General features: G+C 44.4%; 1 protein-coding gene across 1 annotated transcript in view; it reads left to right on the top strand.

Annotated features, from left to right (window-relative positions):
• PRR5L (proline rich 5 like) overlaps nucleotides 1-13,860 on the top strand; it is a 76,215-nt gene extending 62,355 nt beyond the window's left edge. Inside the window, exon 9 of the mRNA XM_063117427.1 lies at nucleotides 13,469-13,860. Within this exon, the coding sequence (XP_062973497.1) occupies nucleotides 13,469-13,851 (383 nt within the window). The 3' untranslated portion in view covers nucleotides 13,852-13,860. The remainder of the gene's footprint in view (nucleotides 1-13,468) is intronic.
• Nucleotides 13,861-19,060: the final 5,200 nt, after the last annotated feature.

The following is a 19,060-nucleotide window of genomic DNA, read 5'->3' on the forward strand; positions in this document are numbered from 1 at the left end:
AACTGCAGTTGCCAAAGCACGTATTACAAAGTTAGCTAATTAGAGAACAGCTTGAGCTTCTAGCATTGTTATGACTCCACCTTATCCGCTTCTGTTTACTATTTATGGTTTAAAGCTAAACTAAAACACATTCGACTATACTAAAACATAGTAGTTGACCCTCCCTATTCTTCCTCTTGCACACTATTTGAATCTAAAAGCTATGTTGAAGCATTACTAAGTTCCTCTAGGCATGTGAAGAATAAAAGCAGAGTGAAAGAGAATATCCAAGACTTGGAATATATTCTAAGCCCCAACTTTCAGAAAAATATTCTAAGTCCCAAAGTCTAAAATCATAACGAGATTCATAGTTACCCAAATCCTTGGGCTTGTTAATTCAAACGTCAGAGATGAAGTTGAAGAGAAGGAAAAATAAAAATCTGCCTTGCAGCCTTTGCTACCTGTGCTTTTATACACTTGTGCTGGCCAAAGATGGGGGTCCCAGTGAGTGATGAGACCACCACCTTCCAATCACAAATGGCATGACCACCCATTTACCAATTAGAAGTTAGGTGTCCCCCTCCCCAATATCTCACGTGTTATACCCATTGGGTTCATTAAAATATGGCTGCCATATGGGCGTATTATCTTGATTGGTGTATTTCTGTTTAGCACATTTTCTTTGAACTCACATTCCTCTTTGGACATATTTATTTATTACATTTTTATACCGCCCCATAGCTGAAGCTCTCTGGGCAGTTTACAGAAGTTAAAAACAGTGGACATTAAAAAACAAATATACAAACATTTAAAACCATCAAAAGCATAAAAACAACAATATCCATTTAAAACAATTATTCTGGGGGCAGTTAAAAAACAAAACAAAAACCTCAGCATATGTTGTTAACTGCTTGGGAGAAGAGAAACGTCTTGACCTGGCACCAAAAAGATAACTTTGTTGGCGCCAGGCGAGTCTCGTCAGGGAGATCATTCCATTATTGGGGGGCCACCACTGAAAAGGTCCTCTCCCTTGTTGCCATCCTCTGAGCTTCCCTTGGAGAAAGCACTCGGAGGAGGACCTAAAATGTTGAGCGCAGTGTATGGGTAGGTTCATGTCGGGAGAGGCATTCTGTCAAGTATTGTGGTCCCAAGCTGTGTAAGGCTTTATAGGTTGAAACCAGCACTTTGAATTGGGCTTGGAAATGTATAGGCAGCCAATGCAAGCGGGTCAGAATCGGTCTTATATGTTAGAAACTTCTGGGGCCCTTCCACACGTCGTCCCCAGAGCGCATCTATTCGACCCCAGTGCACTCTGAGGACGATCGTGAAACTTCCCTGTAAAAGAAACGACGAAAAGACGTCCTCCGCGCCGGCGCCAGCGCCGCCGCTACCCAGCTTCCTGCTTCCCGCCCGGGACCATAGCTCGGCGGAAGAAGGCGGAGGAGAGAGCGGAAGAAGCTCTCTCTCCCAACGTCTTCAAAAAAAGCTCTCCAAGCTGGCCGGGGAGCAGGAAGCTGGGTAGCGCCGGCGCCGCCGAGGACGTCTTTCCCAGCTTCCTGCTCCCTGGCCAGCTCAGAGAGCTTTTTTTGAAGACGTTGGGAGAGAGAGCTTCTTCCGCTCTCTCCTCCGCCGAGCTATCGTCCCAGGCGGGAAGCAGGAAGCTGGGTAGTGGCGGCGCCGGCGCGGGGGACGTCTTTTCGTCAACTGTTGTCACCCATGACACATCTACACCAAGTAGGATATAACACTATGAAAGTAGTAAATGTTATGTATCATGGACCCCAACAGTTGTCAATGCACTTTATTTATTTATTTATTTATTACATTTGTATACCGCCCAATAGCGATTCTCTGGGCGGTTCACAAAAATTAAAACCATAATAAAACAACCAACAGTCTAAAAACACAAATACAAAATACAGTATAAAAAGCACAACAAGGATAAAAACACGCTGCAGAAATTGATATAAGATTAAAATACAGAATTAGAACAGTTAAATTTAAGTTAAAATTAAATGTTAAAATACGGAGAGAATAAAAAGGTCTTCAGCTGGTGACGAAAGGAGTACATTGCAGGTGCCAGGCAGACCTCTCTGGGGAGCTCATTCCACAGCCGGGGTGCCACAGCGGAGAAAGCCCTCCTCCATACTGCTATAAAGCAGTAGTGTGGCTCCTGCCTTTTATATACCGCTTTCATACCACTTTCAGAGTAGAATATCCTGCTTGGTGTAAATGAGCCCCCAGTCTCTGTTAAGAGGCTACAAGCTTGGGAGATGTGGGCTGATTTCCTATAGATTTTCTGTGTCTTTAGGCGAGCCACCTTTATGGGGGTTAGGCTGCCTAACTGCTCAAAAAGCAAAATGGTGGTAACACCATATCTAATTGCTGTGCAAAATCTGAGCAGCTGTAAATGCATGTCTTGAGTAAACTCGGTATACCTCTCCCAGTGCAAACATAATCACTGCACAGCTTGCTGTTCACAGCTAATAAAATCTTGACCCTTCTCCCTCAAAAGCAAAATAAGACAAAGTGTACAGGGACTTGGCTGATGCTGAAATTGTTTGTTTGAAAGGTAGCCATGTGACTCTTGTGAAACCTCCCTGTTGTGCTCTTGTCTGCCAATAAAACAAGGGGTTGGTGTCATAAAGTGCAGTTTTATGTACTCTTTGGCCTTGAACTCAAAATAATCACATTTGCCTTCGATTTAGAAGGCATGTGTTCCCTCATCACCATGTAGGTGCACATGCAAAGATTCATGGCGCCATGTCACTGAAAAACCACTGTGGGGCTGCATTTGGGAAGCTGGTAGTGTACTGGAAATGGCTTGAAAACTCTCCACACCCACATGCACATCTATTAGTTTAAAACATCATGGCTGTGGGGGAAAACCTGACCATTTAATGCAGAGCCAGTGTGGTGTAGTGGTTAGAGTGTTGGACTGGGAATCAGGAGATCCCGGTTCTAGTCCATGGAAGCTCACTGGGGGACTTTGGGTCAGTCATAGACTCTCCACCCAACCTACCTCACAGGGTTGTTATTGTGAGGATAAAATGGAGAGGAGGAGGAGGATTATGCATGCTGCCTTGGGTTCCTTGGGGGAAGAAAAGGTGGGATATAAATGCAATAAATAAATAAATAAAATTTCTTATGCAGTATTGCCCAAATACAACTGTGGGAGTAGCTTCTGACAACTAGGGTGTGCCTCTGTAGCATAGCGATAGATATACCTGCTTCCAAGCCAAGAAAGGAGTTTCAAAGGGCATGTGGACACTGGCTGTGAACTGCTGCAGACCAGAAGAATGTAGAAGAATGAGGATGGGAAAATCTTAGTGACAGTAATAGCTTGGGATAGCAGAGGCAAACTGTGGGTAGACTCTTCTCTCTCTGATTCAGATCAATGCCAGCTAAAATGGATTAATCTAAAGAATTTCTGCTGGACATTAGAAATGAACCCATTTTAATTTTAGACCTACTCCAGAATGAGGCCCTATTTTCCTTCCAGTGATGGGACTTAGCAACGTTCCCATTACCCCAACCTCTTGTACTCCAACTCATGCATGCCACTGTACCTGGTCACTGGTGAACTGTATCATGGCAGCTTCTATGGAAGCATGGGGATTATATAACTCATGATTCCTGGCAATGCTGCATACATACACCACCTAGGGCCAAGGCTTTATGGCAGCCACTGTATTTTTGAGAGAGGGGATGGGGACCTCCACCCCCCACAGCAGAGATCAATTTTTGAGATTGGCCTTGACTGTGGAGGAGTTAGGAACTTTTTCCTCCTCTTTCCCTTATTCAAATTCCAGATGATCTGCCATAACTCGATGGCTTTTGTGTGTGGTGAGAGTGCAGGTGTAAAGGGCAGGAACAGCGATCAAAGGGTTTTAAAGAGTTTCAAGGGGAAAGGGTTAGGGCTTCTGGGCTTGGGGTGATGCTGCAGCCAGGATTGAGTATTATTGGTACCCTTTCCTTTTTAAATAGGAACATTTACAAGGCACCTTGCAAGTAATGGCTACTAGATTTTTTAATTTTATTTTGACAGTTAAAAAGCTAAACCAAACTATTTGGCTTTCGATGGATTGCACCTATATTTTCTGCGAAGTGGTCAAAGGCTAAATGAGCCACAGAGGCTTGAGTTCTGTACTTCTCTAGTTTATAATTTAAAAGATGTGGGTGAAAAAAAGATGTGATGTGTTGAGGGCTGGTTGCTCTAATGCTATAGAATAATGAAGTGTTGTATGATCTTTGTATGAAGTTTAAAGTGACGTGCTTCTTTTCCTAGCTGTTACTGGAGGGGACTCACTGGGTGGGACATCTTTAAGCCCCTTAGACACCCCACCCCACCCCTCAATCACTGTGGTTGTTCCTTTGACTTCAGGATCCCTGCCAGAGTTGAGCCATATCTCCACCTACTGGCAGTTTGAAGAAAAACATCCAGTGTGTTTTAGTGTAAATATTAAATAACTCAATGCATTTTGAATGAAGATGTCAGAAACTTCTGGTGCTATGTAAACAATTCCTCACCTCGATCCCTGATGAGCAAGCTGTTATTGTTGAGGCAGCTGCAGACTGCAAGTATCACATGGATTGTGTTTGCTTTGAGCATCAGTGCTTGGAAGAAAGGGGAAATTTAGGATTGAAGACCAAGCTATTCTCACTGACCCTGTTCAGATGACACCCTAAGCAATGGTGGTTAAGCATTTTGAGCTGAACGCTATGGCTTAGTGTGTCATGTGAACCATGACTTAGCTTGTCGTGTGAACCATTCTCATCCATGGTGGCTACATAACCACAGTTTAAACACACTCACTAACCATTTGCTGCAAAATGGTTAGTGGCTTAACCATGGCTTAGCATGCTGTCTGAACAGACCCATCAGCTAGACTGTTTCTGGCAACTGTTAAGAACCATGCTGAGGGAACCTCTGGCTTATGGCACTTTGGTGGCGGGGGGAGGGGGCACGACCCTGGATGCCCTACCCATTCCTCCTGTGGTGGGTGTCTTTGGAGCAGGTATTTGCTACATTTTCGGATACAAAGTTGCTTCATCTGTTCTTGAGTTCCAGTGTCAATATCGTTTTTGCCCCTCTCCTGCCTTTTCTTGTAGGTTTATTGGCTTTCTTTTTCTGCAACCCGCTGGTGTTTCCCCCTTCCATAAACCCAACAAGGTTTCTATGCCCCATCCCCTTTATTGGTACTCTTTTAATTGTTTTGAATCCGAGTCATTCATGGTCACTTCTTTTCAATTGTATTATTTCCTTGCTCTTGTAACACTTCTTACTTAACAGTACTGTTAATACTCCCACTACTCTGCCTGTGATCTTGCATGAGTTTGTGGCTGTGGATGGTTTGTGAAACCAAAACTCCGAATCCATTTGTTCTTCCTTAACAGAATTCACCTCTGTTGCTTCTTTTTATACGTTTAGTTCTTTTACTCCTTACCATTCTGTCACACCATTTTACTAATCCCAGCCTTGGCTTAACGTTCTTAAAACTCATGCACATCTTAAGCTACTGTGTGGAGATGGAGTAGTATGCCTCTCAGTGGTGGTTACTGAGGAACACTGCTGTGCACTCATGTTCTGCTTGTGGGCTTCCCATGGGCATCTGTTTGGCCATTGTGCAAAAAATTAAATTAATTAAAAATAAATACTGACCTATATCAGCCTTTGGTCCAATCCAGCTTGGCTCTTCCTATGTTCTTATGACACTTCTGGCTTTCTCCATGGGGCCAACTGTTTGACATGGCTCACCATGTGGATTATACATTTTCTGTAGGCTAGTATCTAAATGACCACATTGAAAAGAATCTGATGTAGAGTTTGGGGACTGAACATTACTCAAGTGACATGAGTTCAATATAATAGCGGAATTGACTAGCTCAGTGAAGGAAGTTTAAATCGTACTGCCATCAGCTAAAATGACTCTGTGAAATGACGGGGTCAAAAGCCATGCAAGTTCTCCCCCCTTTCAAAACTTTGGTGCCCTGTTCTAGCCTGCTCTCTATTTTTCGTCTCATCTCCTATCTGCTCAGCTGAACCTGTTGATCTCTTTCCTCTTGTTGCTTCAGCCAAAGAGCAACAATTTGCTGAATGTCTGGCAGTAGCAAAAGAATACGATGGCTGTAGTGTACAGAGCTATGGAACAAAGCCGTCAGTCTTCTGTTTTCTCCTGGCTTGGCTGCTTCCACTTAGCCACTATTGGATTTTGGAATGCATTGCCTTCAAGATACACTCTTTCCAGCTGCTTTTTATTGCTGCTGCTCGACATTGGAAGGGATTGTTGGAGGCAATGAGTTGAGACCTTTGAACAAATGAGATACATGGGAAGCTATTGCAAAATCTAATTTTGAAAAGTGGAATCTGATCCTGGCTAGCAGAATGCATCTTTTCAGCTCTCTCTTCATCTCATTTCATGTGATTTGAAATGAATAAACCCAAGAAGCTACAAGAGCCTTTACCCAGAAAACCTGAAAAGTATGGGAGAACCTGGGGCACATCTACATGAGGGTGGCTTTGCAGCAGCGGCATGTCATCTACATGAAGCAGCCACCATTGTGAAGCTATCCGGGGGCAAACTCCAGAAACTCTGCTCCAAAAAATTCGGGCACTTAACCTGACTTTTTTGGCAGCGGAGCCCATGGCACCCCCTGATTGGTCACCATGGGCAGCCCCGCACCTCTGTAAAAGTAAAAAAAACAGGGGAGGAGAGAAACAGGGCTGTTCCTCCCCCCCTTTTATTTATTTTTTATTATCTGTATCTGTGGAGCTCTGCAGATAATAATAATATAATAATAATAATAATAATAATAATAATAATAATAATAATAATACGGGGTCGGGGAAGGAACAAGGCAGCCAGAGGAGAATGTGAGGAGAGGGACTGGGTGAACCATGTCTCCTCTTTCTGGCTCCTCCCTCTTCCTCCCCACTCTCCCACCCCCGTTTTTTTTTTTTACTTTTATTATCTGTATCTGTGGATAATAATAATTTAAAATAATAATAATAATAATAATTTTAAAAAGGGGGGAGGAATGGCCCTTTTCCTCTCCCCTCTACCCATTTTTTAAAAAACTTTTCCAGCTGGAAAATTTGCACTTGCCTTCCTTCCCATGCAGATGTTGGGAAGGAACGCAAGTGCAGGAGCAAAGCGCCTTGTGGCATCAAAGCACTGCCATAAATATGGGGGCCTGGTTTCTTAAGTTGGAAGTTTCCTTTCCTTTCTCTCTCTCCTATTCCTCTATGTCCATAGAGTTTCTACTACCTTGCATTTCTCGTAAGCTTTCTATATTCCACAGCAAGTCTAGGGATGGGTATACTCACCCGTGTCCAATCTGTCAGATGCTCGCCCCGCCACCGCCATCCACCCCCTCCCGTTGGGCCATGTGAGCTTCTTTTGAGGCTCAGCAAGGCCTGATGGCAGCCCTCCACCCTTGTTCCTGAAATTGCGCATTTCCCCTTGTTGTGTAAATGACAGCTGTAAAGACCCCATTTATGCAAGAGTAAAGATGTGCCCGCAACATCCCTAACTGCAACAACCACACTGATTGTGTGACCTGGTCTGCTAAGGGTCCCGGTAAGTGGTAATAAACATTTGGTGTTAACGATCAAGCTGCACATGCCATTTGTGCTTTTAAAAAGCATGCTACTTTTATTTTGAAGGAAAAGCCGCTGTACAGGAGGCTGATCTGGATGAGGGCCTGAATCTGTTTCCTACCCCTGCCACTATTTGCTTCTGAAGGTGCTGTTTCCTGCAGTTGAGGTGGGATTTCCAGCAGGAAAACAGCGCAGAATCAGGAGCATATTGTGGATTGAGCCCCCCCCCTTTTTTTCAGAATAAGAGTGACCAGCTTAAGTATACTTTCTTTTTAGTGTAAATGATGCTAAAGGGTAGTTTAGCCCTAAAACTCAATCTCAGTTCAGGCAACAATGCGACTATACTAAGCTCTCCCCCAGCATACACATAGACATACACTTGTGCTACTGCTGTATTGCAGAGTGGCCTGATGAGGATGGGCAAAGGTTGGACAGGCCCTTTTGTGCAACATCTTACAGGCTTTGTGGGGTTTGGACCCTAAGCAGTACACGCCCTGGAATAGATATGTCCTTTCCATATGTATAGGAGTTAAGGAGAAGGATGGTTTCTGCCACTGCCTCCAGTTCTAATCCATTTGCTAGGAATATGCCCCTACTTTGGCATCAGCAATGCAGGTGGCTGGTTCCGCATTTAAGAGCCATTCATCGTAACATTTCCTCTCCTGACCTGCTCCCCATTATATCAGCCATTTGATCATTCATTGCCAGAATTCAGCTTTCTCAGTGATAGAATGCAGAGCTCTGCAGCTCCGGCAGCAACAATTCTTCGCATGAACAATGACGCCGATATGAATTTTCTGCAGAAAGCCCAGGAGGGAAAGTTATGCGCAGTACAGTGACGACTGCAGGGATATCTTCCATTCGCTCCTCAAAAGACAGTAGCAAAAGACCTCTTGTCTGGAATGCCGTCTGTCAACCTCACTGTGCAGGTTTTTAAAGTACCGGAGGGAGACTCGCTGTGTGGGAGGAATGTTGCTGGTTGGAACTTTTGTGTGCAAAGGCACAACAGAGGGACTTCACAATTTACTTCATAACCCCAGGGCCGGCGCTACCATTAGGTCAACTAGGCAGCCACCCAGGGTGCAGACCTCAGAGGGGCGCAGTACTGCCCTTTAAGGGTCACGGTTTTATACGAATTAGCTGTTTTAGGACAAAAAACATAATAAAAGGAAAATCTAATAGTTCAAACTCTTCTTGAATAGCTGAATCGAAGTTGGCAATTTTGGGGTGTGTGTGTGCAAGTAGCTTGCCTTGCCTAGGGCACAAATAGTCTGACACCGGCCCTGCGATAACCCCTAATAGAAATAGCCATGTTCACCCAGACTTGGTTCGGTATCAGCAATTACAAACAGCACTGAGGAATGCTTAGAAAAGTTCTTTTCCCAAGAGTTTAAAATTTGGTTGTCACACCTCCACCCTCCCAGCCATGACCTCACTCCCCCTTACCTGTTGACTCTAGCTCTGGCAGCTTCTGCATCTCATTCTCTCTTCCCTTTCCACCCCCTATGGTATAGGGAGGGAGGGGTGAGTTTCTATATCCCCCCCCCCTACGTCCGCCCAAGTGTCTGGAGCACTGGGAAGTGTAGCTTTCCTAAAGACACCAATTGTAGTTAGAGGCCTGGGTAAATTATATTTACCGACATTTCAGACACCAGGCTGGGAGGAGTGATGAGAGGTGGGGGGGTATAGAAACTCAACCCTCCCTCCCTATACCATAGGGGGTGGAAAGGGAAAAGCATTGGCCAGGTGGGAGTTGTTCTATGGCTTAGATTCAAAATTAAGGCCTAAAGGAACTATGTGGGGCGGGGGGGGGGGGGAGAGAGATCCCCCCCATATTTTTAAAGCAAGCATTACAAGTTGGTGTGACTCAATAGTCTCAGACGTGGAATTAAGAAAAAATTAAGTGGTCTCTAATCCCTAGGCAAAATCTTTTCTGTGGTGCACCTTTTCCCTTCTCGTTCTAAAGGCTGGGGAAAACCGACTTTGCTTGAAGGGGAATTGTTCATAACTTGCTCATTGTCTTTTCCCTAAATGGGTGACAATCAAATTTTAAACTCTTGGGAAAATATGCAGTCTTCTACCACTTGCACATTACTATTAGATACTCTGATGCTATGCTGTCTGTTGGTCATCTCAGTTTAGCTTTTTACTCTATGGAGCAGTAAATATGAAACGATTGTTATCACAAAAAGGATCAGTGTGGATTTTGCAGGGAAAGAACTGTGGTTAGGAATCCATTTTAGTGCAAAATTGCTTCCCTCCCCTCTACTTCCTTTAGCGGGAGCCTCTGCAGGATATCTGTCCCTTTTGTTCACAGAAGGAGCCCTTCTCTTTGCAGAAGGGCAATTCTGGATCCAAGCTGTTGTATTTATACTTTTGCTTTAAAAAGCCACCTTTTAGCAGCAGTGCAGACTCCATCCTGAACAAAAATGACAATAAAGCAGAGCACTGCATTGCATTTTCCTTCTAAGCTCAACGTGACATCTTTACTTTTCAAAACGTTAAATGTGGGGAGCGGCTTTCTTAGAAAACATCCCTAAAAGCTAAAGCAAAGAAGATTGTGGAACTGAGTAAACCTATACTTAGGTGAATCTCTGGGACCGCATAAACAATTTTAAGCTTAGATCTTATTTGCTTGTTGTGACATTCAAAGCCAAGGTGCCTGATATGGTAATTAGAAAATGGTGCAGTATGTTAATCTGCTAAGTATGTTAATCTGCTAATGGACATGAGGACTGCTGTAACTTTTCAAGAGCTTTGTAAACAAAGCCTTAATCACAGAACTTTCTCCCTCCCCAGAGTGGGTGGCATATTTTTAATAAAGCTCGAGAGGTGTGTGCCCTACCCCCTTTATTTATTTATTTATTTATTACATTTTTATACCGCCCAATAGCCGAAGCTCTCTGGGCGGTTCACTTTCCTCGCTCTCACGTCCTTTCACCCACTAGCTGGACTGTTGCCAGCACCTTCAGCGGTGCAGGGCTGCTGGTGATCAACAGCTGGCTGCTGGTCATGCCTGATGCAGCACACACCTGGACCCTCCTTGCTGAAGAGATGGAAGGGAAAGGATGCGATGCGGTCCCCAGAGAGCTGCACAGTAGGTCTGGGGCATAAAGTCGATCTGGATCTGCCAGTAGATCTCTAGGTGATCTGCAGTAGGCTGGCAAGGATTTCTGACTCCCAGTTGTTGAATAATAGCAGCAACAAAACCGAATCTTGTGCCTTAAGTTATGCGACTGAATTGAAGAAAGGCTGGGGTAACCAAGAGTGGATTTGTGTGTGCAAGAACTGTAAGCTCCATTCAGCTCTGGTACTTGAAACAAATTCCTGGGGCTCATAATTATTTAATTCTAAGTGTATGCCTTTCGCATCAGGCTCCAGTTAGTGGATCGTGGGGTTCTAGTAAAAAGCAGAGGAGATTCTACAAACCTGATGTCTGCTCACTCCTTTAGTATATTTTGTAAATTATAGCTGGCTCTCTGTCAGACGTTATGGCTGCATCCCTGTGAAGCCCATCATTCAATATACTGAAAGTTGCATGCTAACCTCCCATAGTCCTTCTAACAACTCCACCACCACTAATCACAAGATCACTTACCAATGATGCTATCCATGCGTAGAAGGCACCCATCAGCAAGCGGTGCTGGCACAAATGCCATGAAGTTGTGTGTCTCTTCCACCACGATACAAAGTATACCACTAGCAAGAGCCCATAGCGCATGCCTTCAGCACAGCAAGCACCATAGGCTAATAGATGGGGGGCAGCAACCAAGCCTTTATCCACAACCTCCAGCCTTTCCCCTGGGAGAGATTCAGATCCCAGGGAACATCAGATTCCTTTTACCTGGGAAACAGCCAGAGCCACACATCTCACAAAGAAGTGTCAGTGCAATTGAACCGGGCAGCTCCATAGCTCAGGGGCTAGGCGGCCTGCACATGGAACCAACGAAGCATAGATCCTTCCCATAAAAGGGTTTGTTGTTCTGTGGCGTCATTGCTTACACACAGATGCTGACCATGGTGCAGTTGATGCTCTCGAGTTGGTTTGTAGGATGGGAGCATGCATTTTGAATGGGCTTTGCTTGGGCAAGGAAGAGTGCACACAAGACACAATACCATGACCCGGCTCTGGGATGTATAAAGGGTGCAGCAGAGGGGCTATCACCCGGGTCTTACACTCTACTGAGCAGCACCCTTATCCAGAGGAGCAGGCAAAGACAGACACACCATGGGGGCTTTGTAATCTCTCACAAACCCAGCCTCCCCCCATGTCACACAACCTCACGCACCATGTACAAAAGGGTCCTTTGTGGAGTGTAGGCCAGCAGGCAAGCGAGACCTTCATGTAAAGGAGGCCCCAGGGCATCTGCTGAGGGCCCGTACCCCAACCAAGGCCCTCTGACAAGAGCCCCTTGGACTTTCTCCTCTTCTTGGCCATTGCAATCTGCTTATTCTCCTGCCTCTCACTCTACACCAGATATCAGTGGTGGTGAGAAGGAGCAGTAGATGTCACTGCCTACTTGCTTTTTGCCTGTGAAGTAAGCGGTAGCCATGATGGGAAAGGTAATGATGATCAATAGCAGCTGGTAGCAATGGTAATGAAGGTAGACTCATTTGGGGAAGGGAAAACGAGCCGGCGCTGGGAGGACCCCCACCGAGATGACACAGCTTCTGGTCACACTTCCCCAACCTTTATTGGGTCGATTGCCAGTATTTAGTGGTTATGTACTCCATGTGCCTTGTTACAAATCTCCCTTCTCTCCATTTCATGACAACAACGACAATACTGGATTTAGCCCACCAACAGTAAGGTGTTTTAGGTTGGGGTGGAGGAGCAAGTGTCTTGGGTTCTCTATTGCCTCCTGTATTTTCCTTACAGCTATTTTGCTGTCTTAACTTCATGCTGACAAGGGGGAAGCTGGATTTGTACAGCTGTCAACTATTGGGATCACCATGCACCAACTACAGTATATGCCTAGGCTCTCCTTTGGCAGACTCCTGTTCTGAATACGCATTTAGCCCCTTACGAGGAGGGCAACTTGTGAAGAGGATTTCTACTACAATAAAGGAACCTAATCTCCACGTTGCCATAACTTCACAGGTCTGCTGTAACTGGGAGCCCTCTCCTTGTCTGGCCAGAATAATACAAAGATAGAATGGAACTGTGAGACAGTGCATGATGATCCAACTCTCCTTCTGTCCTTACATCATTCCATTTCATTCCTTTGATAGATATTTTACAATGACTGTGATGTTATGCAAATAAGTATAACCTCCAGAGACCCTTGGTGTATTTTTTAAAAACAACAACAACAACAACTAGATGTTGGAGAAATAATTTATATAAGACACAAAAAAGTAATTATGACTATCCTGTTCTTCTACTGCATAACTATTGAAGAAAGGATTACATAGGATTTTATTCTCAACATAGAATTTAGGTAGGAGGATTGTGTACGTTGGTTGTTGTTTTTTTAAAGGTCTATCCCTTTTTAGAGAGGTTGATATACTTGTGTGCCTTCATAGCCAGTGTGGTGTAGTGGCTAAGGTGTTGGACTGAGAGCCGGGAGATCTGGGTTCTAGTCCCCAGTCGGCCATGGAAGCCCACTGGGTGACTTTGGGCCAGTCACAGACTCTCAGCCCAACCTACCTCACAGGTTTGTTGTTGTGAGGATAACATGGAGAGGAGGAGGATTATGTACGTCGCCTTAGGTTCCTTGGAGGAAAAAAGGTGGGATATAAATGTAATAAAATAAATAAAATAAATAAATGTGGAACCAAATTGTTGGATAGAGCTGGACAAATCCCCTGAAAGACTGCACTGCCACCTGCTCTTGGAGTTGTACACAGTCCACGATTAATCTGCATGCCTTCCTTTTTATTTTCCAGAGAGAAGGTATTCCAGACCCCGCTCCAGACCCAATGGGCTGAGCTTCGCTTCACACCCTGTGGCAACGCGGCAAGTCAGCGAGACTGCCTTGACCCCCCTGACGGAGCAGGAAGGCGAGGCGTACCTGGAGAAATGCGGGAGCATCCGTCGCCACACTGTTGCCAATGCTCACTCCGATATCCAGCTGTTGGCTATGGCTTCCATTATGCACTCAGGGATGGTGGTGGAAGAGCCTGACAGTGGCGACAAATGCCTCCTCTTGCAGCCCAGCTTAAACCATCGGCAGTGTTCCAGTGAGCCCAGTATAGCAGATGGACCAGAGGGGCTTGGGACACCTACCATGCAGGAAGCGACAGAATTGAACTGTACATCTGTCTGCTGAAACGCCACACCAAGGGAGAGGAGGCTCACATGCACTAAGTGAACCTTTGTTTCATTACGCCCTGCTTTCCGAGTCCGGTAGAGAATTCAAAGTTCGGGCATGGGATCTACGTGCCATGTCCTGAGCCTGACACGTGTTGGGAAATATTATTTTTCAGGTTCTAATTCTATGGGGATTATTTGTTGCTGTTTTCCAGCAAAGGTACAAGCTGACCACACTTAGAAACTGTGTACAGTTCTGGTCACCACACTTAAAAAAGGGTATTAAAGAGCTGGGGAAAGTGCAGAAAAGGACAACTAAAATGATTAAGGGGCTGGAGCATCTCCCCTAGGAGGGAAGGTTACATCAACTGGGATTGTTTAGCCTGGAAAAATAGGAAGCTAAGGGGAGACATGATAGAGGTGTACAAAATGATGCCTGGTATGGAGAATGTGGATACGGAGGCATTTCTCTCTCTCTCTCAAAATACTAGAACCTGGGGTCATCCCATGAAGTTGATTGGTGGGAGATCCAGGACAAATAAAAGGAAGGACTTCTTCACACAGCGCATAGTTAAATTATGGGACTCTCTATCACAAGATGTAGTGATAGCCACCAATTTGGATGGCTTTAAAAGGGGGCTGGATAAATTCCTGGAGGCGAAGGCTATCAATGGCTACTAGCCCTGATGGTTGTGTGCTGTCTCCAGTATTCGATGCAGTAAGCCTGTGTGCACCAGTTGCTGGGGAACATGGGTGGGAGGATGCTGTTGCACCCTGTCCTGCTTGTTCATCCCTGGCCAATGGCTGGTTGGCCACTGTGTGAGCAGTGTGCTGGACTAGATGGTCCCTTGGTCTGATCCAGCGTGGCTCTTCTTATGTTCTTACCTGTCCCTGTTCCCTCTGGATTTCTTAGATCTCTTTTCCAACCCTGAGTTGCTCTTTTCTCTTTTCATTCTCATCCCTTTTCAGAGTCACCCAGAGAGCGGTGACCTATAAGCCTCGTTTCGTTCTGTCATGCAGATCAGGGCACAGGCAAGTGCACTTTTCCTCTGCCACACCCTGTGGTGAACACAGGAAACCAGCCTGCAAAGGTTTTGCAGTGGTCTGTTGCTTGATAGGGCAGCGCCCTTCAGTTTGTACTGAAGCGCCGTGCAAGTCTGAACTGCCGCTAAGTTGTGGGTTGTTTTGAGGTTTCCTTTTCAGCCCTCCTCTCCTCAGGGATCACTTATGTCTATTCCAAAGAATTATCTAAGCACTTAGAGTTCTGGACTCAGAGAAGGGGTTCTTCTTCTGGCTTCCAAGAATGCATCTGTGAGCTACCTGCCCTTGGTCGCTAAAGAACAAACATCAGTGATGAGCCATTAAGCATCTGACAATAGTGGGGTGCTTCTATAGCTGAACCTTCCCCAATCTGGTGTCCTGACGTTTCAGATGACAACTCCCTGCATTCTTGACCATTGGCCAGACTGGCAGGGGCTGATGGGAATTGAAATCCAAAACATCTGTAGGACAGGCTGGAGTAGTTTAAGTAGGCAGTGACCTCTCTGGAAAAGGTTTCCGTGAACATCAGGAATGAAAGAAACCTGGTTTTCTTCATTCATAATGAGGTTGCATTGTGTATAGAAGTCCTTCAGCTGATGAAGAACTAGCCTTTAAAGGTCACTCTCCTACTTTGCAAAATTTCCATACACAGCTGGGACAGTTGGTGTCTGATGCAAGGAGCGAGTAGTTCCATCCACGCTTTTCTTGCCTCTCCCACAAACCTCCGTATCCGGACAGAGGGAATCGCTTTCTGGAAGCTGGTTGGTGCTGCTGCTGCCTTGGAAGTCAGGGTTCCTATTTGAAGAAATGTAACTCTTCCATCACATCAGAGCTCAATTTCCAAATGCCTTTGGAAATCCAAGTCACCATGGCATTATTTTGGGGTGGGGGGGAGGGAGCGGTAGGGAAGGGTTTGCTTTGGGTGTGTGGCTGGTCTCTTCCTCCCACTCCTCCATCATATGAAAGGGGCCATGAGCTCATTGGTAATTGGAATAGACAGATGTTTTTGTTTTAAAAATCAAGTCTCGTACCATATTTTTCTTGTGTGTAATGTTGGTTTTGCAGCAATTACTTTTTATGGAAGCAGAAAATACCCAAAGCATCCGTTTCTGCCTTGATGAAATTAAGGAGAAAGAGTCATCTAAGGTTTGACTTATAGATGCAGAGATAAATGTTTGCTGTTGGTACATTAGCAAATTCTAATGTGATACATTTAGCTGTTAAACTGGAAAAGGACTTTTATTCAAAGCAAGTCCATGAACAGATTGATCATATCAGAATAGATAGGTAGATAGATACACACACTGGTATTACACCAATGCGAAGACAAATCAAGTACATGTTAACTGGGCTCTCAAATGCAACATGAAAAAAGTAACTTTTTCAGTAACTACAGGGCTGATGTCGACTGAACGATAAAATACATAAAATAACTTGTCTCTGCCAGGCAATTTACATAATAGAGGTGTAACCCTTTATTCCCTAATATCCCAATAGAAATTGCAATATAATAAGTCATGCATTAGTTTCTTTAAATCCCCTGAACCACATGGACAATAAGTTTGCAATGAAAAACCATTGTTGAATTGTCCTCTCTAACATGCAGATGGACATGAATACATGAATAACATGTATTCATGCAGGCCAATGTAAACAAAACTGAAGACTTATAAACACATATAAGTTCATAAATAAATTGCTTCATTATTCCCAACTAGGAATTGAATCACAAAAAGGACTTGATTATACCAACCCCCCTGCTGAATAAAATTTGTAGAGATTTGTGTGTGTGCATGACCTGGCCCTATTAGCACTAGTTAAGGTTCCAAGTAAGGGATAAATAAGTACTAGGGAAGCCCTAGTCTTACAGCCTAAATCTCAGATGCCCGTTCTGCTGAGATTGATATTTTCTACACAAGGCTGTCAGTCTGCTGCATCAGACTGGTTATATCACAGAATTGAGATCCAAGCACTAGACGAGTGTTTCCTTTCCTGCTAGTAGAGTGGAATAGCACAAATACACAAGAGGAAATCACACTTTCTTTCACCATCAGAAATAATAACCTATTTTGCCTAAAAAAAAACACAAGCAAAACTGGAGGGACACAATGCTGTCTAAAGAACCCATAAACAGGGAATGACGAATGCACAACAAATGCCTTATGTAGAAACGGTCTGTCTAGGATTGCATCCTTCATGCTACAAAAAGTTGGAAAACCCGCACAGTTTCTCCCCTTGCTTTACATTACAAATCCATTCCTGGTTTTGGCTTGGATTCATATGTTTAATGTATGCCCCTGCGCAAATTGTTTTAGTCAATGGCAAGGATGAGCTTAATCAGGGAGTTTTACTTTTAAAAGCTGGTGGCAGTACTCACAAAGAGAGAAGGCAGTGGAATGAGGTAACAAAAGTAACCAATAACAAATAGGTACCTGTTTATCAGCTTTGTAAAAACCATAATGGGACCTTTGTTGCTTGCTTTCATTTTAGATATTCATATGAAATACTTCTGAGGCCCACTTCAGAGACTTCTGCTTTCTCACACCACAAACAAGGAAATCTATCCATGGGCATCTCAGTTTGACAAATTACCTACATCTTCTCACGTTCCTTTGCTTTCGATTGCTTTGATCGTCTGAAATCTCTCCCCCACCCTCTAACATTTCATTACCCCTCTATACTACACACTCAAAACCAAACTATACATTCGCTTTAATACATAGCATACAGTAGGGCTTTTTTTTCCTCATGCAAAAGTAAGCAAATAGAAGCTTCTTCCCTATGCAAATTGTAAGTGCAGGGGGTCCACTCTGTATCTTACCCACAGCGGTGGGGTATGGGAACAGCAAAGGGTCAAAGCCCCCTTATCCCACAGGCAGGTCCCAGCTGGGTCCACTGCGCTTACTTTTGAGTAAGAAAAAAGTACCAATGCATGCTATATATTAAAGGTAATGTATTTTGGCCCTCAGCTGTCTCAATCCCACATATGAACAGAAACACCTCTGTCTCCCACGGTTTCTCATAGGTACAGTTACTAGGGCTGTGCACTGTCTGTAAGATTCGCTTTGTACCCCAGTTTGGTAATTCAGAAAACAGCCCAGTTTGGCTCAGACGGATTCAGAGATCACCCGCTTCAACTTGGATCCAGACCTTGGTTCGTGAACGCAAATCTTTATGGCTCCCACTAGAAATTAAATGGCTAGACCCCTATTTCCTGTTGGTTTGAATTCATTGACAATTGAAGGCACAGTAGACCCCTATGAGGTTTTTGTGTTTGTTATATGGCTTTGTGTGTGTATAGCACTACTGATAATTTTTATTTCTCAAAATTGGATGAAATTTGCAAGAATAGTTTCTCCCGAGGGGCTCACACCTCGCAAGTTTCAGAAAACTAAGTCCAAGGAGCTTTGTGCAAGAGCAGCCTCTTAGTTTAGGGGTTTCAAAAACCAGGATGTGCTGATGACCCTACATTCTTTGTGGGCAATGGTTATGAAAAATGACTTGCAGCATAGCAGTGCCACGTTGTAAGAAACTTGCACAAATTTCAGAAGCATAGATTCAACACTTTTTGATGTTGAATCTATCCTTACCAATCTCCATGGTGGCTTTTTGGGGATTTTTTTGGTGGGTGGAGTGGCGTAATTTCTATGAGAATGGCACATGTCATAAAGGTGTCATTAGGCAAGAAACTTGCTACATTTCAGGATGGGTTCAGGGACTAGTGTGTTATGATGAATGAAAGAAAGTTCAAGGCTTGTTTTTGACCCAGTTGGCACCAAAGCTGTACAAAGCATCCTGGGATGGGAGGAGGATGGATGTAGAGCATATAGTGAGAGAGAAAGAAGGACTTGAACATCCAACATTTTCCAAGCAAGTCTTGATGCCCTCCTAGGTCCCACAGACCTCATTTAGCATCCCTTCTCCTAGGAGAGAACCAGCAAAGAGCAGTGAGCAGTCATGCAATATTTTAGTCTTAACATCCCTTTCCTCAAAAACTGATATTGGAGAGCCCTAGTAAAACTGATTAGGAGCTAGAGCTGCCAGTCACAAACCTTCACCCTCTTCCCATCCCCTGGTGTTTTCATAGCTTGACAGCTTGGAGGGAAATGATTGATTTTTGGAGACACACTATTTCCATCTCTGGTCTTCCAAATCTTCAGGTGTATTCAGATTCAGACTCAATTCAC

The sequence above is a fragment of the Elgaria multicarinata genome, chromosome 2, assembly GCF_023053635.1.
Source record: "Elgaria multicarinata webbii isolate HBS135686 ecotype San Diego chromosome 2, rElgMul1.1.pri, whole genome shotgun sequence".
Lineage (NCBI taxonomy): Eukaryota > Metazoa > Chordata > Lepidosauria > Squamata > Anguidae > Elgaria > Elgaria multicarinata.